The following is a 22,463-nucleotide window of genomic DNA, read 5'->3' as shown; positions in this document are numbered from 1 at the left end:
AATGCAGAGTGATTTAAAGTCTGTGAGACACATTTAGGAAGTTTAGCAGATAAAGGACTTGGAGCTGCCATCCTAGACCTCCAAGTGGAAGGGCTTCATTGAAACCAGCGGGGTTTCCATGGCTGAGAAGATACGTGGTTGGGAAACTTTAGTCCTAGTAACTGAATCCTATTTCTGAGAAGCCTGCAGGCTTTCTTGGCATCTGGTATAAGTGATCCTCTGGTCAAGGACAGACATTCTGTCATAGTTAATAATGAATGAGAGAGAAAGGAATTGACTTGGGTTATTGAGTTTGACACGTGTAAATTTACTGGACAATGAATAAAACATCGTGATGGAAATTGCTCTTACCCTCTTGCCTCATGCCTCCTGCAAGAGGCAGAAAGGTGTACCCCAGCAGGTGATTGATTTCCTTCAACAAATTCCTCAGCATAATAAGTACAACTGCCCCATAAACTTGTGAATTAATAAAAATGTCAGGTTGGAGAATTGAGCTCACTGAGTAAAAATGACCGAGTTGGTGAGAAGCTAAGATGTTTTATTATTACTATTAAAAATATAATTACAGGTAAACTGAGACCAACTGAGATGCATGACAGACATTTCCTCTGTACGTACAGCACACAAATAGTACGTAATGTATTCCACACCTGAACAAATCCTTTGTAAAACTTTAGAAGTTAATGTATTAGCTTATTAAAATGTCAGTACAGTGCATGTTTCTAGTCATGAGCTCTTTGAGTCTCTTCTCAGGGCCTGCAGGATGTTCACCTCCGTCTCACTAGTCGCCTCACCTGCAGTAGTGATGCAGCAACCCTTTTAAAATGAGGCTGTACTGTATACAAGTGTGTCATGTAGTGAGCTGACATTACAAAAAATAGATAGAAAAGTACATATAAAGAGTATGTAGTTACGCCTTGACTCGATCCACAAGTGACTGGAAGCAGGTAATACATTTGTCTGCAAATGCTATTTACAACATGGATCCTTGAATGATACGTGGATTTGAAGATGAAAAATATGTTTTCCAGACTCAAATTGTTGATGTCCTAATGTTGTTTATTTAAAAAATTGATTTCCAAGTGAGCAACCCTACATCAGAAACGGTCAGATTCAAGGGTTGTGCCATAAAATTGTTTCCCATAGTCATTCTGAGTTTAATGCTATAAAAAAGATGCTACTTGGATTTTTTTTCCTACACTGACTACAATCCAAGTTATTAAAGTTTAAAACCACATGAAAGCCTTTCTGAGGATCCTGAATTGTATTTCTCGTTAAAAGAAAAGAAATGGCTTGGTGAGTCATGTCTCTAGACTTCTACAGAAGAGAACGCAGAATCCTGTTGTCAGTCATTTTGAAAGTTAAAACTCAGCACTTAATGTGAATTTAGATGAGTTTAGGAGAGGATTTTTACAAGCTTGTGTTCCACGGAGCAGTCAGGGTGGGTCTCCCGAGGGCAGTGAGAACACAAGACTTCTGATCTTCTAAACAAAAATCATTATCAAATGGATTTATTAAAGAGCTCTGCAGAACAAACTGCAGCTGTATGTGTGCAGCTACGGTCGGCTTCTGTGGGAATTATTATAAATGGCTCTAACGGAGGGCACTTTCGATTGATTCAGAGTAAAACAATATAAGGCTTGTAACAAATGTACAAAAAACTAAAATCAATGAGTAAGTCTGACATGAAGAATCTCTGCTTGCTTTATGTAATAGTTTGCTTGTAAAATTTATGTACTTTGTTTCTTTCTTTAACATTCTGCTTAAAAATTCCAGCATTTCCATATAACAGAAAAAAGAAAATATAGGCTGTTGGCAAACACCTGTGAACAAATGAATGAAGGAAAGTGATGGGGCCAGTTCTGCAGTAGTTTTCCATCAGAGATGTTTTACCTTAAACTAGTGTGTCTGTTTTTAAAGCTCATTTCATTCCTTACACACTCATGATTTATTTGCATATTGACATCAAAGCTGGCCTCATCATCCATGCCATTATCAATCAGACTGAAAAAGTCTATCAAGCACCCACAGGATGCACAGATCTGTCTTTGAAACGATGTCTTATTGTTAATTTGTCCTAAAATTAGGAATACATTTTTTAGAAGAGGCTATAGTACATTGAGAAAGAAGTATCATGATCTTTCTGGGAAGAAAAGTTGCTAAATATTGCAGCAAACTCCTCAGAGAAGCCACAAAATCACCTCTGAAGTTTTTAAACAATAGCTCTCTGAAGTCTAGAATTTATGGGTCCAGCAAATGTAAAAACTTCACAACTTGAATGCACACCTCTCTAAGACTCAGTGAAGACGTTCCTCAGATTTTTATGTCTTAAAAGTACAAAAAAAAAAAAAAGCTAGAATGTTTCAAATAATCTTAAACAGCAATCCTACAACAATTGTAACAATTGCAGTTTCGAACACCAAGGCTTAGGTAACTTCACAATACAGTTTTCTCAAAACATGTGATCAGAAACTTGGGGCAAGAGCTTCTTTCATAAATTCTTCAAGGACGGCTACCACATTTTTGGCTTCAGGCATTTCTTCATGTTCCACCTTAACAATCTTCAAAAGGATGTCTCCACTACCACAGTTCTTTAGGAACAGGAAACACTTAAACAAAGCGTAATGATTCGTTTCTGCCTGCCGGATAAATCTCTTCAAATTATTTATGTCTTGTATGGCCTAGAGAAAGATTACCCAGTTAAATATGTGTTTAGTGAGGTAATAAAGCCTGAAAAAGATCTCCTATCTAGCTGAGAACTCAACATATGTTGCTGAGATTTTTGCTTTTTATTTTAAATATTTTCATCATTTTCTTCTGCTAATACGCTTTGCCCTTGGGAGAACAAAATCCCTTATATAAAGTGAAAATGGTTTATAAATCTCCTAAGGTGACAACATGCCTCCCCACCAGAATTTTGAACCCTTAGGCACAGAACCTCTTTTTTTATGCTTTCCAACGAGGATATGTTACAAATTATAAGCCTGATGTTCCTGAGAATTGGAAATGCAATGATACATATGTAGGATCCACTGAAAAATATAAATAAATGCCTTCTAATGATTCTAGTTTTTGTTCTTTTTAAATTAGAAAATTATTTTAATTATTATGAATAAAACTTATGGTACAAAATAGATACAGAATAATGCAAATTTATGGTTAAGATCTGGACCCTATTTGACAATTTATCAAAAAAAAGATATTGTTTACATATAAAGAATGACAGGTAACATCTTTCATTAGCATTGCCTTTACAATTTATAATGTCATTATATCATCATAGTGGATAGATTTGCTCCATCTAAATGTCTATGTTTATTTACAAATAGTAAACTAACTTGAAAAAGTGTTCAGCCTGAATAATAAAGACATACAGATTTGAACAGCTATGGAGTGCCAATACTGAATTAATAAAAATAAATAAGATGGATAAAAACTGTTATATTAGGTTCTGCATAGAAAAGCCCCACACATTGCTAGCCATTCTGGAATTTGCTCCTATTTTTCTGAAGTACAAGCTGGCAATTTGCAATAGAAACCAAAGCATTCATATCCTTTGCCTCTGTAATCCCACTTTGGGGAATATACTCTACAGTGATAATCCAAGTGAAAAAAATATGATGCAGCAATGTCCCTTCTGAACATCTATCTGAAGAAAACAAAAATACCTACTCAAAAAGGTATCTGCACCCCCATGTTGACTGCAGCATCACCGTCAACAGCCAAGACATGGAAGCAACCCAGGTGTCCACTGATGGATGAGTGGACAAAGAAACTGGTATATACACACAATGGAATACCACTTAACCATAAAAAAGAATGAAATCCTGCCATCTGCGACAATGTGGAAAGACCTCAAGGTCACCATGCTAAGTGCCAAATGAAACAAGTCAGGCAGAGAAAGACAAATACCACATGATCTCTCCTACATGTGGAATCCAAATAAATAAATAAAAACACGCTCCTAGACTCAGAGAACAGACTGATGGCCACCAGAGGCAAGAGGTACGGAGTGGGAGAAAAGGGTGAGCTGTTTGGTTTTGGTTTAAATAACTGTATTGGGGGGGTAATGTATTTTATTTGTTATTTATTTTTGGTGGAGGTACCAGGGATTGAACCCAGGACCTCATGCCTGCTAAGTTCGTGCTCTACCACGTGAGCTATACTCTACCCCCGTAAATAAACAGAATTTTTTTAATGCACGTAAAAACAGTGATATATACCATTGTCACCTGTCAGATCAGCAAAGATAAAATGTTTTGATACCCAGTGGACTGGGTGTGAGGAAACTGGCACTCTCAATGCTGTTGGTATGAATGGAAATTGAGGATTCTAATTTTGAGAACGTCCTAGTTAACAGACGTCATAGCTGTAGAGCAGATCTGTTACTCGGTCACTAGTACCAACTGAAATTTAGACAAAGATTGTATGTGGCACTTGGCAGACAGCCCATTAGTTACCTTTAGTTTAAAGTTCTCCAGGACTTGTCGAAAAAGAAAAGGGTTACCTCCTTCAGCACCATTCAAAAAAGCCTGCATCCAATCCTCACAAAACCGATTGCTTCCTAGAAAATATTTTAGAAAAATTACATAAATGAAAATGAAATCTTACAAAGCACAAGACATTTATTCTTCCTTTTTATTTCTTTTCTTTTTTAATTGAGGTATAAGAGACATATAACATTATATTAGTTTCAGGTGTACAACATAGTGATTCAGTATGTGTATACATTGTGCTATTCTTTCCTCCTTTAAAAAAAACACTTGTAATGAATTATTTAAGACTTCTATAATGGTCTAAAACAAGTGTACTCACCACCTGGTTAAGAAGTACCAAAATGGTCGCAGCTCTCGTGTGCCTCTCTTCGCAGGTGCATCCCCCTCCCTTCCCATCAGAAAGGTGTATCATACCCATGTCTTTCTTTAAACTTCTGCCACACACTTTTTTTCATCTCTAAGCCCTATATAGTATTGTTTTGCATATGTTAAAACCATGTATTTTTCTTTAATGGCTCTTTCACTAGGTAGTAGGCTTGTGAGCTATCCTGGGACATGTAGCTCCGGTTCCCTCATTTCACGGCTACGTAGTATCCTATTGTGTGAATACAGCAGTTTGTCAATTTTCCTGTTGATGGACATTTAAGTTGCTTCCAGTTCTTCGCTATTTCAAAGTGTCCTGATGAACATCTTGTATCTGTCTCCTTATGTACCTATACAAGTGTTTCTCTCTATACCTAGGAGTGGAATTGTCAGGCAAGGTGTGATTTCCATGTTTCTAGAATAGCTATTGTTTTTGGCGATTCGCGGATAAACATGTAACACTGCACAAGGCAGAAAGGGTAAATTTGCATTGCTGTTCTCAGGGCGAAAGCTGAGATCCACAGGCGCGCCAGGAAGGCTGCTTCCGAGGTCGTGGCTCACCTGCATTGTGGAACTGAGGCCGGGAGCCACTGCAGTCGATGATCACAGACCTATGCTGCTCCTCCGTCATGGCCATGCACAAAGATGTCATGGTGCCTTCGTGAATAAGGCCTTGGAGACTGGCCACACTCAGAAACCTGCCATACACACAGTCCTTTTCCACAAACAGGAAGGGAGGGAGAAGCAAATTCATTCTGCACTAGGGGACATTTAACAATGTACATATCAGGCTTGCCGTGGAAAGGGTCTCTCTCGGCAAAACTGTTCTTTACCTGTTAATGTCTCTCTTTGTTTTTTCATCTGATTCTTTAACCTCAACAGGAGTATAACTCAGAGCCTATGAGAGAAAAATAAAGCCTAGTTCATCCCTGTATCCCACTTTTTCTTGTTGAGCAGCTACTTGTGACTAAACGTCACCTCCCCCAATAACCACCAGGCTAAATGATGCTTGCCGGGCATGGCCCTGGAGCTCTCCAGGGCCTCGTCCCCCTGCTGCTCACTGATAGTCTGAAACCTGGCTTTACCCCCGATCTCACGAATCATCCAGCCTTAGCTGCATCTACCCGCCACGCATATCTGAATGAAAAGCCTGACCATTTACTAAAGCCTTCCCCATTGTCTGGATATTTTAGTGAATTTTCCATTTTTCATTGGCACATTTTGAATATAGTTAAAATCAGTTTGAATTTTTGTTTTCCTTCACAAATTGTTTTGGAAATTACACCTCTCCCAGATCACTTCAAAAAGTACTTTAGAATGTTTCCTCCTATTAGGAAGACTCAGTATTTGCAATTCCCCCTCAGTAGTGCAGCTTCCTAGATCTGAGTAAATAGAGTGTGGTCCATCCTGATTGCAAGCATGGTCTGAATGAATATTCAGAGGAGGGAAAGTAATGTTTAGAGAAAATAAGTATGTCTTTAAATAATCCAAATTCTGCCAAAGTGATTCTCAGTTAAGGAAGTGCTTTTGTTTGGGCAATACTTACAGCATGGAGCAGAAAGCTAAGCTTCTCCTGAAAGAGAAGAACCACCCTTTGGATTGGGCATACAACATCCTCAAACCAGCTGCTCAGGTAGGACTGTATGTGGTTCTCCCCGGCCCTTGCCTAGACCAAGAGAGAACGTCATTTGCTTTAATATAAGCCTTCACCTTAGTGGACTTCACATTTCCTTCATGATACTCTTGACAGTGAAAAGAACTGGAGACAGACACCCCCTTCTTTTAAACTAACACCACCAATTCACAAAAAGGAATTGTGATTTAACTTTGCTGGGCTTGTTGGGCAGAATGGGGATTAATTCTGTACTGCATTTCTTAAGAACACACTAAGAAACACATCATATAAAATGAAGAGATGGAACTGATAGGGTTCCGTGCTATTTCTTCACCTAGAGGAGTTGGGCATTTGCACGCGCCTCTCCTCCCACTGTACTTCGTACTCTTGGAGATACTCTCTCTCTGATTCTCGTCTCCCCAGCACTGGTGCAGTGTCTGAAGCAGCCATGTGTGAGCTTATAAAGTGCCTGTTGAATGACTGAAGGAATGCAGACAGATGTGAACAGGGAAGGATACAAGTCCAGGCATCAGAGCGCTCAAGCCCACTCCAGGTGTCAGAACCGCTGCCTTGAGCTCACCTGGCTCCCTGGGCGGTGCTGCTCGCCCTTGAACCCATATCCCCCGCTCACTCCTGTGCTATCCTTTCCTCTCCTGCAGTGTCTTATAAGCACATGCATGACAAGTAAAAGGAATTATTACCACATGTAATGGGTAGAAAATTTATAAGAATTGTGACTTAAACTACCGCCACAAACTAGTTTTTAAAAGGTACGGATAGAGGAATCGATATGGATTGTATCCAATTCATAAAAGATTGATTAATGAAAAATGGTATGTTTCTGAAAATCTTTTTTGTTGTGTTCAAGGACAGTCATATCACTGCATAGCATGTCTCTGGTGCCAGTGACCTTATGGGCCATTAGTCTGACCAAACTATAAATCTCACATGTCTAGAAATCAGGAGAAGAGCACCCTCTTCCTCACTTGGCCTCAAATTCAATGAATTGAATTTTTCATGGATACAAAACAACAGAAGCAATCTTGTGAAACTTAACAGCACTTACAGGACTATGTTCCCTGCTTCCCTTAACAAGCACCTTTCTACTAGCCCTCAAAGTAGCACATTTTCAGAATTTAAGTGTCTGTGTCCACCTGGATGATTCGACAAGTACAGCAGTTACATAATGTTAATCACCTCAGTCTTTAAAAATATTAATGCAATCATCTTACCTCACAGTTCATGTTATTTTTCAGCCCTTGAATGTACTTGTCCAATTCAAGCCTGAAAGTATGTTCTTAAGGAAGCAATAAAGGATGAATCAAGACAGGGTTTTATCTCTCAAAAGGTAATATAAAATCTCTCAAATAATTGTCAATTCAAACAAGCCGAGACAAACTGGTCATCTGAAGGAATGAAATTCAAGTAATAATCCTCCACTTGCCTTCCAGCATTTTCTCACCTGCTATCCTTAAAGACCAAAGAAAGGATATAGCTCAAGTCCTTTTTCAGACCCTCCTAAAAAACAGACCACGTACTCTGAAGAATTAGGTTCCGAGTCCATTGTTGCTGTTTCAGGAAGCAGCTTTTCTTGTTGGAAAAGGCAGTAGTAACAACCGACTTGGTAACCTGGAATTCTAGAAAAGGGAAAAAAGAGGTAAAATGTATTACTTTGATAATTCATGCCTGTAATTTTGTAGACTGCTCTGAGCCCTGGTCATCTTGCCCGGGCAGCACCATTGCACTGCTCAGCAGGTCAGAGCTTCCCAGGCTTTGTGGTTTAGTCATAACAGCAGAGGAAAACGAACAGACACCACCATGGGCTTCAGCTAAAGCAGCACCCGACTAACATGGAATGTCTTTGAATTCTCCTGTCTTACGTGAAACATTCCTGCAAATTTCAGTCTTGTTCATAGTTTATCCATGTTCACATAAATATAATCATCTTTTCTCCCTCCCTCAAAACTTCATGAATCACAGAAGCCCTAGGCAGATGGGCCGTGTTCACCCTGTGGCCTTATCTCTGGGATGTGGCCTTGTACTCCTGAACGGACTTGATGCCAATATCATGGTCTGAAGTGAACTACAAGCAAGGGGTGTAATGGAAATGTGGCTGGAATGCAACCTATATTTAAACCTGAGTTCCATCAAGGTGACCAGCCTTGGGACCTGAGGGCGGGACCCACCTCCTTGGGTAAGGTAAGTATGATCCACTTCATCTGTTCAAAGCAGTCCTAGCTTTACAGCTTATTCTCCCTAGTCTTCTGACTCCTCTGGGACCCCAGTCCACTGCCCTTACCTCTTTTTCACAGTCCCTCAAGAAGGAGTTTATTTCCTCACCTGAAAATGGGATTAAGACTGTCTGCTCTCTCACCCCTTTGCAAGGAGAATGGCATCAAAGTTTGTGCATGCACTTTACAAACTGTAAAGTATACAATTCGAGTTTTGCCAATGAACTCTTTTCTTCCAAGTACAACACTAAATAAGTACACTGAGGAGGCAGAGTCCCTGTCATTCATTTAATTCCATTCCACAAATGCTTGCGTGTGAGGCCCAGTGCTCAGCTGCCAGGGAACAAAGATGAACTCGCAGGTTCAGCAGGAGCTGATCTTTTGGGGTTTCTCATCATTTCTCATATTCAGCTCAGAAATAAAATCTCAGGGCACAGCACATTTTACACTTACCTCAGCTCCACAGATGCAACATTACCCAGCCCTTCAAAGACGGCTCCCTTAGAAAGACGCTTAGCAATGAAACTGCGCAGCTCTGGCTCCACTTCAGATGGTAGATTAGTATCTGCCAAGGAGAGGCTTGACGAAGGAAAGACACACATTCCTTACCAGTGGACACTGCATTCACACTCCGTAAGTCAGACAGGATGTCGCTAAAAGTCCTCTTTAAGGACCTGAAAAAGCTCCCTATCTGACTTCTGCTGGTGAGGCTCCTAGGATGTTTGTCACCCAATATGATCTACCTCATCTGTTCAATAATCTTTCCAGCTTATTCTCTCTAGTATTAGGACTCCACTGCGCCTTACCTCCCTTTCACAGTCCCTCCAGTTTCTCATTCTCACTTCCCTCCTTACCTAGCTGAAATTCCACGGTCAGTCATAATCACACCCCTGCACACATTCTCAGTCAGCCTCTTTATTTTCACCTCCCTGTACTTGCTCAGCAAAACTTCAGCCCGACTTAGTCCGGCTTTCTCCCTACTCTGCACCAGCACCCACGCAGCTGAAAGTAGCTGGACAAAAACCTACATTCACAGTGTCTAGTCTCATTTTACTTACTTTTTTTTTTGGAGGGAAGGGAATTAGGTTTATTTACTATTTTTAGTGGCAGTACTGGGGATTCAAGCCAGGACCTATACATACTAAGCACACACTCTACCATGAGCTGTACCCTCCTCCTTCTAGTCTCATTTTAAATTAATGACCACTGACCTCAAGTGGGCCCTCACTGCTGCCCAGCTATCACTACCTTGCCTGGTTCACTGTCTTCTACTCTCCTAGATCACTATTTCACGCCTCTTCTCTCCTCAGTCCTCCCACTACCTACTACCCATGAGTAACCACACCAGCTTAGTGATCATTTTTATGAGCTAAAAATAACAATTTCAGCTTGGTTTAGATTGGAAAATAAACAGAAACTATAATTTGAATATGCAGGGAAAAAAGATCTTCTAGCACCAAACTTCCCAATAGAGAATCTGAACTTCTCACATCTTCGGTTTCATATTATGGAAAGTTTCAAACATATAAAAAGTAGAGAGAATAGTATAATGAACCCACATGTACCACCCAGTTTTGACAATTATCAGCTTATGGCCAGTGTTGTTCCACATGTACGCCCCTGCATTGTGCATACCCTCCCACCTCTCAGAGTTATTTTGAAGCAAAGTTCCAGGCATCATATTATTTCATCCCTAAATTTCTCATTAGGTATCTCTAAAAACTGAGGACTATATATATATATATATATATATATATATATATAACCACAATATTATTACAACACTGAAAAATTCCTTAAATCATCCATCATCCGGTGAACATAATATTTTTGTATTATACCCTACTTTGCATCAAGTGTTAAGGTTCATTCATTCACTTATTTAATAAATATATATGAAATGTCTACCCTATGCCTGGTACCACTCAAGGTACTAGGTAGAGAGAGATCAATTAACAAAAGAAAGGGCAGTCTCTGTTGTCTTGGAGTTTACATTCTAGTGTGAAGCAGAGAAGCTATGAAAGGATATTAACAGGGAGAAAAAAGGAGGATATTAAATTTCTTGATACCCATATGATATTGAATATTTACTGGAGTCCCAGTCAGGAAGCTCAGAATAACTGGCTGGCTAATCACCAGGGGCACTATCAGTATCTGGATCTGCCCCAGCCTTGAATGAATGAACTAATGAGGAAAGCGAGATGAGGTCCCTAGGGGACAGGTGGGCTTGATGGTTTGACTCAGGAAAAGCTGAGTGGGGATAGGGTACCCACTGACATCTGAAGGCCAGAGATACCCTCAAGATGAAAGCACATACACGGGTTATGGCCAAACTGTTTTTACCTGAAATCATCACCAGATGGAGTTTCTGCGTTTGTGCCGCTAGGGCTTCCATCATCACTGTTCGCTCGCTGCTGTGCCAATCTGCATGCCACAGAAGCAATTCAGCTATTAACTATGGGCTCTAACTCAAGTGGTGTATGGGGAGCCCCACAAACAGTCAACTAAAAATGCTGCAAGACAGAAGTGCGTGAACCCTCCAGTGCCTATTTTCATTGACAGGGAAAACCCATAGAACAGTGCTGACAAGAGTCCCTTCTCTCTCCCGGCCACCTATGGGGTGGAGGAAAGGCTTAATCAAGCATTGGGAAGATTCAAGGAAATTTTCTGTTAAAAACAGACTTTACAGGGCCAAAAGAGCCCCAAGAAGTCTGCCCGGGTGGAGGGAAAAGAGGCCGCAAGGACAGAGGGTAAAGAAAAGGTGAGGGTAGGGGTACGGATGTGGGGACTGGAGATGGAGGGAAGGGGGGGGGGGGAGGCGACAGGAAGGACAGGCAATGGGAATCGACATTATTCAGCATGCGAGACTGCGCTGAACAAAGGGCAGGGGCGACAGAAAGGGGCCGAAAAGGTGACAGGGAAGCACAGAGCGAAGAGGCATGGGAGGGCACAAAAGTCCGGGACGGGGGCGGGGAAGTACGGCGTGAGGCAAGGACTGCCCTGAGGGCCCCAGCTCTTGGCCCGGAGGGAAGAAGACGGCGTTCCGGAGCCGCCAGGCTGTGGGGCTGGGGGTGGGCTGCGGGGCCGGGGCGGGGCCACACGGGCGGCCGGGCGCTGCACCTGCTTCCGCGGTAGCTGTAGAGACAGTAGTGGCTGCTGGGCGGCGGCTCGAGTCTCCGCTCCTCAGCGGAGCCACCCTCCTCGCTGCTCTCTAGTTCCTTTTCATCCCCATCCAGTGATTCCCGCAAAGAGGGGAGCATCGCGGCGGCCTCGGCGGCCTCCGAGCGGCCGTGTGTCCCCGCCAAACCGCTCCCCCGCTGCCGTACAGTCCTCGGTGGCTGGGCCCGTCCGGCTCCCGGCCCTCGCGCACGTGCGTTCCGTTGGTTTCTCGGGTCTCAGGCGAGGAAGCTAGTCTGCGGCCGGGGCCAGTGGGTGTGCTAACTTACCTCTGAGGAAAGACTTTACCACTTCTCTTTTATCTTTTTCTCTTCTGCCTCCAGTTTCAGACGTCTAGGAGACTCCATATGTGATAAAGGTGGTGCAACTAACCAGCCACCTGGAAAGGAGTAAAGCTTCTTTCCTCCTTCCCGGCGCGGGAACACACAAGCACCTACGCCAGTTTGAGGAAAGAGGGAAGAATTTATGTTCTTAAATCTCACCCCCCAACACACACACAAAAGAGGTGAAAATATGGGAGACTTTAATAAAAAAAAAACAAAACTCTTGAAGGAGGCCTTTCTAAACATTAACGAAACACTTAGAAAACCCCAGGAAAAGATTAATAAATCTGACTAGTAAAAAACTTTTCTGTGTGGCCCAAAGTCAAAACACGAACAACAAACTGGGAAAAATATTTGCAACTTACATGATAGATGAAGGGCCATAATTTGTCAATAAACAGAAAAAAAAAATAAGCAACAGGCAGTTCACAGAAGAAGAAATAAAATGAAGGATACATTAACTTCAACTAAAACTGATTGTACAACTTTTCACCTAGCAGATTAGCAAAGATTTTAAAGTCTGATAATAATTCTGCACTGGGATATGTAAGGAAGGAGTCATTCTCAAAAACAGTTCATAGGAATAAGATTAATGCACATGCTTTAGAAAGGAACTTGAAAATATCTATCAATATTTTATTTATTTTTATTGAAGTATAATTGATTTACAATGTGTTAGTTTCTGGTCTACAGCACAGTGATTCAGTTGTACATATATATTCTTTTTCATTATAGGTTATTACAAGTTATTGAATGCAGTTACCTGTGCTATACAGTAGGACCTTGTCATTTATTGTGGGAGCACAATCACGGGCAAACAAATTGTAGGGTCGCACTGCGCGTTGCTTAAAACAGCAGGGCATGCTTTGCTTATCTAGAACTGGCTGTCTTTGATTCCTGAGATTCCTACGCTTCCCTTTTATTATCTCTTAGCATATCTTAACCTAGAACAGTTTAACCTTTTACTTAAATTGCTTAAGATTTATGACTTATGCCTTGCTTTGTTCAAATTCCAATTACATATGTCACTCTGATTGAAGAATCATTCTCGGTAAATTTGAGAGTCTAAGGGGGTCTCGCAGAGTTGATCTAATCAAGATGTCAGCCGTCCTGCTGTGGTTCCTTCTTTATGTTTCCAGTTGCAGAAGATCTTTTTTGCTAGGTTCCAGTCTTTTCTCGATGGTTATTTAGCAGTCAGTTGTGGTTTCATTGTAGTCACGAGGAGAGGCAAGCTCATGATCCTACCACTCCGCCCTCTTCACCGGAAATCTATTCAAACCTGCTTTAAATGTGGCAAAACAGGACATTTTCAGAGGAAATGCCACCAATCTAAAAAAGGAATAATTAATAAGCCTCCTACCAAAGACTGCCCTCTATGTAGCAAAGGAAAGCATTGGGCCAACCAATGCCATTCTAAATTTGATAAGGAGAGGAAACCCCTTTCTGGAAACAAGAAGAGGGGTGCCAGCTCCTGTGCCCCCAACCCCAAGTGGAGTGGTGCCATAATGAAAACCCCATCTCAGATATTCCTAACTCAGGCCACAAAAGGGTCTCCGACCTGTGAGCCTCCATCTCAGGGAGCTCCAAACTGGACCTGTACACTACCTCAGAATTAATTTTAAAGGAACAGGACAATATATACACTGTCCCCATAGGAATTTGGGGCCCTCTGCCACCTAATTCCAAGGTTCTTATCTTGGGAAAATTAAATCTTACAAAAAAGGGAATTATAGTTCTTCCCCACATTATTAACTCTGATTACATGGGTGAAATTCAAGTTTTATTAAAAGCATCTTGGTTGCGTGTTATACCCCACCCCAAACCCAGATAGCACAGTTACTCTTAACTTCCTCTTACATTCCTGATTCTCTCCTGAGTAAAAGGGAAAACAAAGACTTACATTAAGTCAAATAAACCTTTGTTAACTATCTCAATTAAAGGTAAATTCTTCCAAGGTCTTATTGACACTGGAGCTGATGTTTTTGTTCCTGCTTCACATGAATGGCCCGAACATTGGGAAAAGATTTCAGGCCTTATGACCGTTACAGGGGTTGGAGGGACCCACCTACCATTACAAAGGAAAAGACCTCTTAAATGCATGGCCCAGAGGGACAAATAGGTTATATTCAACCTTTTATCCTACTCATACCTGTTTCTCTATGGGGCAGAGACCTTTTCCAACAATGGAAAGTAATTATACAGTTTTTTGGGTAGGGGCCACTGTTAAAATATCTTCCTTCCTTTTGGTTTGGAAATCTTCCACACCAAAATGGATCGAACAGTTGCCCTCAAAGGGGAGAAACTTATTCAAGCTACCTTACTAGTTCAGCAACAATTGGAAGCCAGACATACCGAGCCCTCTACGCGCCCTTGGAACACTCCTATTTTTTACCACCCCTAAAAGGTCAGGAAAATGGCTATTACTGCCTGAGCTTCGGGCTATGAATGCCTTTCTTCAGCCAGTGGGGGCATTACAACCTGGTCTTCCTATAATTCCTGCAGATTGGCCTCTTATTGCTTCTTTACTATTCCTGTAGCTGAACAAGACCGTGAGCGCTTTGCATTCTCTCTACCTTCACCTAACAATCAAGCCCCCCATCTCATTATCAATGGCAGGTTTTACCACGGAGAATAATGAATAGTCTTACAATTTGTCAGTATTTTGAGTACATCAGGTGTTACTACCCACCCGTAACATTCATCCCTCCTGCCTGATCTATCATTATATGGATGATCTTTTGCTTGCCGCCCCCACGCAGCCTCAGCTCCTGTCTGCCTATCAACATATGCAAACCTCTCTATTAGGACGAGGACTTCAAATAGCTCCGGAAAAAATATCAGATTCAAAAACCCTGGCAATATTTAGGCCAAAGAGTCTTCAATTGAACTATTCAGTCTCAGCCTATTATCTTGGACACTCCACACTTACGTACATTAAATGATTCTCAAAAAATTTTAGGGGCCATTCATTGGATCCGCTCTATCTTGGGGATTTCTACAGGACAACTTTCCAATTTATTCAGTATCCTCGAGGGAGATAATGCCTTAGATTCTCCCCGAAGCTTGACTTAGGAAGCTAAAAAGAAAATAGCTCTCATTGAAGAGGCCATCCAACACAGGCAGTTGCACAGAAGGCAACCAGGCTATCCCATGTTTTATTTCTATTTCCTACCTTCCATACCCCCACAGGGTTATTAGGACAATTCATTGATGGTATTGAATGTTTAGAATGGATATTTTTATCTCATTCCCTTAAAAAAGCTCTTACTTCATACACTCAACAACTTGTTGATCTACTGTATAAAGGCCGATACCGTTGTCAACAATTAACTGGTTCTGACCCATAATTTGTCCAGGAATATCTTTAGAAGACTCCCAACACTTACACAATCTTTAGATTTCCAGGCCACCATAGCTGAATTTACAGGACAATATATATATATATATATATATTCGTACCTTCTGATAAATTACTTCAACAATTAGCCCTTATTAATGTCACTATACCTCAGAAGGCTGTGTCTACACCTACTCATAGTGCTATTACAGTCTTCACTGATGGCTCTGAAAAAACAACTAAATCTGCCATGGTTTGGTTTGACCAAAAATGGCACAAGGTAATTTCTACAGGACAAACCTCTACACAAAGAGCAGAACTTAAGGCTGCCATTATGGCACTCCAACATGTCTCTCACCAGCCTGTTAACCTGGTCGCTGATTCACAACACGTAGTTTATGTTATTCAAAACATAGAACAAGCCTCCATCAAAGGATTAACTGATTCTTCCCTCCTTTCCCTTTTCCTTACTTTGCAGTCTCTTATAGACAAACGACAACACTGTCTCCTGGTTACACATATTAGATCTCATGCAAATTTACCTGGTCCCTTAACCACTGGTAATGCCATTGCAGATCACTTTGTCGGTTATAGCTTAGCTTTTAAAGCAGCTCAACAATCACATGAGTTCTTTCATCAAAATTATAAATCTCTTGTTAAACAATTCTAGTTAATTGTATCTCAGGCAAAACAAATCGTTTTAGCCTGTCCAGACTGTCAATTATTATCTGGAGGACAAAAATCTTGGCTGGCATAAAGCCCAATCAAATCTGGCAAACTGACGTAACCCATTATACTCCTTTGGTCGACACCTTCTCCAGATATATCTCCGCCTCCATTCACACTGGAGGAAACACAAAACGTGTCATCAGTCACCTCTTACATGCTTTCGCACACGTGGGAAAGCCACAACAAATAAAAACTGGTAATGGATCTAGTTATATCTCCTCCAGATTCAAACTTTTCTGACAAAACTGGGAATTACAACATACTGCAGGTATCCCTTACAATCCTACTGGACAGGCCATTATAAAACATGCTCACTCTACATTAAAATCTGTGATTAAAAAACAAAAAAGGGGGAATACACCTGGCATGTCCTTCTCAGATATATTACACAAAGCAGTATATACTTTAAATTTTCTGAATTGCAATTCTCAAGGCCTCACAGCGGCAGATCGCCATTTTAATATAATTATCAGCAGCCTCTATAAGAGCAAAAGTATTCGTAAAAAATGTGACACATGAAAACAATTCCTGGGAAGGACTTTATGAGTTAATCACCTGGGGGCGAGGCTACGCTTGTGTTCTCTTACCTACAGGACGACATTGGACACCAGCCCGTTTTGTCAAGCCCTACCATGAGCTGGAAAGATCAGCCCTGCAATTCTCTTCCTCAGATGGCCAATCTCTCCTTCCAAGACCATCGACTGAAACCCTGTCAGAGAACAGCCAAAGCTGCAGATGTGATCTGGGGACAACTTAAAAGACTCGATCAACAAGCCACTGAAGTCATGCAATGAGTTGGAGCACCTCCCAGTCCAGATAACATGTTCACAGCATACTTAGCAGTGGTAAGGTAATACCGTTCCTGCTCTTTGCTTTTCTTTTCATTCCCTCAGCACAAGCCCATTTATACTGGACACACATTATCAACCCTCCTCTCTTCAGACCTGTTTCCTTGTGGGGTGCTGATCCTCCTCTAAGCAGCAATGACACCCGGTGCACAGAAGGCACTTGGCTCCCACCTCAAGGACCCCTTCTGGAACAACATGATTGGTTAACTCTAAATGATTCTCTTTCCCTTTTTAATGCCCTTCCTCCAGTATGTTTTACTACCACCTATACAACTAATTGTCAGTCTATCAAATCTCGAACCTATTTACATTATCTCCCCAAAATTAATAACCAAGAGGCCAACCTTACCTTTATTTTTGCAGCAGCAGTAGATGAGGACATTCCATCCAATCGTTCGACCCCTCCACCTGTAAACCATTGTCAGATGACTAGGGTCTGGTCTCCTAACAGTCAATCCATCTCAACAGTGTAGATCCTCTATTGCTTACGAGCGGCCCCTTTCTCCCAACTACACCCTTTTTGATTGGGGCCCTCAAAGTTATCTATCTTCTATGGGGAAAAGATTAAATTTTACAGACTCAAGTAACTCTTCCATCTATTGGACTAATGGGGGCCTTTCTGGCCCAATTTTAAGAACTTCTAACAGTCTTATACATAGTCCTTGGCATTCCACTTTGTGGCACGTTGCCCTTCCCTTTCTTCCTCGGAATATTTCTCATGGCCTACATAATAACCACAGCAGTAAATTTGCTGTTAATCTCACCTCTCATATTTCTGATCACATTCTATCTTGTACTCCACATCCTTATTTTTCTCAATGTCTTCTCAAAAGATCGATATTACCTTTGATAACAATCTTTATGTTCTAAAAGTACATTCCCCTGCCTGGTATACATCATGCATAAGTTATTTAAACGCTACCAAATTAAATATTTCTCATGTTGTCATGTTAAGGTGACAGCCCCAAGTGTGGCTACCTGTTAATCTAACCCGTCCCTGGGAAGGATCCAACAGTCTCACTAGTTTTACTCAAGCCATTTCCAAATGGAGATCTAAATGTTCATTGGATGGCTCATTGCTTTTGTCATTTCTGCAGTAATTATTCTTGCCACTGCTTCTGTAGCCACAGTTTCCCTTACTAAATCTATATATACAGCAAAAATTGTAAATCATGTCACGACAAACATTACTCATGCTATGCTCACTCAAACCCAAATAGATAATGGCATTATGCAAAGATTACAAGCAGTTGAAGCATCCCTTGAATGGCTTGGAGACAGACAACTAGCCCTGATTGACAGACAACTCATACAGTGTGATTGGCAACATGATAAAATATGCGTCACCCCCTTGCTCTACAACCAGTTGCAACATTCCTGGGATTTGGGTAAAAGGCATTTACAGGGAGCGTTCTCCTCTAACCTTCAGTCCAGTATCGACACTCTGTCTACCCAGTTACATCAACAATTGGTTTACATACAAAAGGAAATTCAAACAAATATTGAGTAAGAAATGTCTGATAATTTAAAATGGCTAAACCCCACCAACTGTTTTCATGGCATCAACCTACGTATTGGATTATCAGAGCTTTTTGCTTGTTAATCCTTTTTGTTTTCTCTATAGTCTGCAAGTTGATCTTCTCTGCAATTACTGCCTTAAAGCACCAAAATCAACTGATGATCGCCCTTCTATTTATCTATTATGTATATAGTAGTTTGTATCTTCTAATCCCAAACTCCTAATTTACCCCTCCAACCCCCACTGGTAACCATAAATTTGCTTTCTATGTCTGTGAGTTTCTGTTTTGTAAATAAGCTCATGTCTGTCATTTTTTAAGATTGCACATGTAAGTGATATTTGTCTTTCTCTGTCTGACCTAGTTCACTTAGTCTGATAATCTCTAGGGCTATCCATGTTGCTACAAATGGCATTATTTCAATCTTTTTTATGGCTGAGTAGTATTGAGCATATATATCACACACACACACCACATCGTCTTTATCCAGTCATCTGTTGATGGACCCTAAGGTTGCTTCCATGTCTTGGCTATTGTAAATAGTACTGCTATGAACATTGGGGTGCATGTGTCTTTTGTATTGGAGTTTTCTTTGAATATACGTCCAGATGTAGGACTTCTGTATCATAAGATAAATCTATTCTTATTTTTTTAAGGAATCTCTATAGTGTTTCCAGAGTGGCTGCAACAAATGACATTCCCACTGACAGTGGAGTGGTCCCTTTTCTCTGCACCCTCTCCAGAATTTATTGTTTACGGGCTTGTTAAGGATGGCCATCCTGACTGGTGTGAAGTAATACATCACTAGAATTTTGATTTGTATTTCTCTGATAATTAGTGTCTATCAATATGTTAAATGCATATACCTTTTGACTATCAATGCAATATCAGGACATCTTCAAATAGATGCACTCACGTAAGTGTGAAAATACATAAGTCCAAAGATACTCCTTGCAGCATGGTTTGTAATGATGAAAAATTAGACACAATCTGAATGTTCGACAGTGGAGGACTAATGAAATAAGTTAAGGTACATGTGATGGCAGGCAGAATAATGAGCCCTCTCCGAACACTTTCACATCCTAGTCTTTGAAACCTGAGAATGTTACCTCAAGTAGCAAAAGGGACTTTGCAGGTGTGATTAAATGATCTTGAAATGAGATTATCTTGGATTATTCAAGTGGGCCCAATGTAACCAAAAAAGTCTTTATAAGAGGGAGGCAGATCAGAAAGAAGGCAATTATGATATCTAAAGCATAGATTGGAGTGATTTGGGACCACAAACCAAGGAATTGGGCATCCTCTAGAAGCTAGACAAGGTAGTAAACAGATTCTCCCCTTTAGCCACAGACAGAATGCAGCTCAGCCAACCCATTTCAGACTTTTTTTTTTTTTTTGGTTTCCATTACTTTATTTTTTTATGTATATAAACTTTTGTTTATTGAATTATAGTCATTTTACAATGTTGTGTCAAATTCCAGTGTAGAGCACAATTTTTTAGTTATACATGAACATACATATATTCATTGTCACATTCTCTTTCACTGTGAGGTTTTTTTTAATTTAAAATATTTATTTATTTATTTATTTATTTATTTATTTATTTATTTATTTATTTATTATTTTTTGTTGTTGTTGGGGTAGGTAATTAGGTTTGTTTTTTTTTTAATTTTGGAAGAGGTACTGGGGATTGAGCCCAGGACCTTGCATTTCAGACTTCTGACCTTCAGTACTGTAATATAAATTTGTATTGTTTTAATCCACTGAGTTTGTGGTAATGTGTTATATCAGCAACAGGAGACTAATACACATATGTACCAGAAGATTATGCAGCTGTTTTAAAAGGATGAATTAAAACATGTGCACATTTAGAAAAACAACCCAGTATTTAAGTTTTTGTTCTAAAGGAGCTGGCAACCCAACTGAGGAGACAAGGCATGCACATGGGAAAGGGAAGAATGTAATTACTACCAAGAAAGTAATGTGGAAACCTAAGATGAGCTTAGAAATCTCATTACTGGCCTCTTGACTACGAACATAATCTGAAAACATTCATCTTTGGAAGTTGGTCTATCAAATGCCAACAGAAATAATCATCAATATAGCATTTATAGTTTTAGTATTGCCATTTATTTAGCAGTAATCGTAGGTCAGGATATTTACCTATTTTATTTCATTTATCTTTGGACCAGATCTGTCGATGAGGTTTGTCCTTGTTTTACAGCTGAGGAAATTGAGGCTCAGTCAACATAAGTGATCAAACTATGTCTATCTGACCCCCAAATGCATACTCTTAACTGTTATTTTAAATTGTATTCTGCTTGGGTCTCAGAAACAACTCTGAATAAAAGACTATGATGGTGAGTTGTAGAGGGGCTTTATAATCTATCTTCTATCTCCTTCTGACTTCGTTTCCTATCACCTGCCCCCTTGTTCACTCTGTTCAGGTCACATTTCTTGGTGTTTCTCCAAAGCTCTAATTTTTTTCTAATTTAATAATTTTCTAACTGCTCTTCTCTCTCTGCTTGGAATGCTCCCTGAGTTTTATGTCTTATTCCCTCACATCATTCGGATCGCTGCATAAACATCAGTTCCTCAGAGTGAACTTCTTGACTGCCTAACACAAAACACATCCTATAAGCACCTCCACTGCGGTCCCATTAATGACTCTATCCTGTCCCCTTAGACTGTTCAGTCCTTCATTGCATTTGTTACCTCTGACGTTAGGTATTTATTTTCTGTCTGCCTCCTTCAGTAGAATGTCAGCTTGTTCACTGCTATATCCTCTGGCCTAACACATGGCCTATAGTGCTCAATGACTGTTTACTGAATTCGTTTTAAGACTTTGTAACACCTAGGCATCTCTTTCTTGCTTGTTTCACCTTACACTATATTAAAGATATCAAAGTACACCTACATCCCATGTTAACGTCATACAGAAAAATAGCTAACATTTATTGAGCACTTATTGTGTATGAGGGCTTGTCTTAGTGCTTTACAAATACTTGTTTAATTCTCACAACCCCATGAGGTAGATATTATTGTCCCATGCTACAGATGAGTAAGCCAAGGCCAGATTTTCTTAACTTGTCCATGGTAAAATAGCTAGTAAGTGACAGAGTGGCATTCAAACCCAAACACTCTGACACTAGAACTCCTAATACCACAAAATTGAGTTGAGGATGACTTGTTGACCTAGAATTATGCATTGTAACCATTTATTTGAATAGTTATTAATCTCAGGGTTGTTTTGTTTGTTTTTTGTCTTCACTTCTTTAGAGCTCCTTTAATTTCTTACAATGTTTTGGCTTTTCAGAATATAAATTTTGAACTTCTTTTGTTAAATTTATTCCTAATTTTTATTCTTTTTGATGCTAGTGTAAATGGAATTGCTTTCTTAATTTTATTTTCAAATTGCTCATTGCTAGTGTATAAAGTACAATTGATTTTTGTTCATTAATCTTGTATTGTGAACCTTATTGAGCTCTAACTAGCACTACATTTTTAAAAAATATATATTCCTCAAAATTTTCTATATACAAATGTATTAGTTCTCTAGGGTTGCTGTTAACAAAGTACCACAAAATGAGTTGTTTGAACAACAAAATTTATTGTCTCACAGTTATAGAGGTTAGAAGTCCAAGGTCAAGGTGTCAGCAGAGTTGGCTCCTTCTGAGGGCTGCAGAAGAGTCTGTTCCAGGTTTCTCTCCTTGATGTATAGTGCTCTCCTTTCTATGTCTCTTCATATTGTCTCTGCATGCAAATTTCCTCTTTTTTAAGGAATCAGTCATATTGGGTCAACCCTAAAGATCTCACCTTAGCTTGAT

General features: G+C 40.2%; 1 protein-coding gene across 1 annotated transcript; it reads right to left on the bottom strand.

Moving 5' to 3' along the window:
* Positions 1 to 517: 517 nt before the first annotated feature.
* On the bottom strand, positions 518 to 12,032 carry C16H17orf75 (chromosome 16 C17orf75 homolog). The gene is made up of 10 exons (XM_074343067.1): positions 11,826 to 12,032; positions 11,049 to 11,129; positions 9,159 to 9,284; positions 7,968 to 8,111; positions 7,707 to 7,764; positions 6,406 to 6,525; positions 5,693 to 5,757; positions 5,421 to 5,557; positions 4,461 to 4,564; positions 518 to 2,681 (listed from the first exon to the last, which is right to left on the bottom strand). The coding sequence occupies exons 1-10, from the start codon at positions 11,963 to 11,965 to the stop codon at positions 2,466 to 2,468; spliced, it is 1,191 nt and encodes a 396-aa protein (XP_074199168.1). The 5' UTR covers positions 11,966 to 12,032; the 3' UTR covers positions 518 to 2,465.
* Between the last annotated feature and the right edge of the window lie 10,431 nt (positions 12,033 to 22,463).

Source organism: Camelus bactrianus, chromosome 16 (genome assembly GCF_048773025.1).
Source record: "Camelus bactrianus isolate YW-2024 breed Bactrian camel chromosome 16, ASM4877302v1, whole genome shotgun sequence".
NCBI classification, from domain to species: Eukaryota; Metazoa; Chordata; class Mammalia; order Artiodactyla; family Camelidae; genus Camelus; species Camelus bactrianus.
Note: the sequence above shows the minus strand (reverse complement) of the source record. Positions and strands in the feature narration are given on the sequence as shown.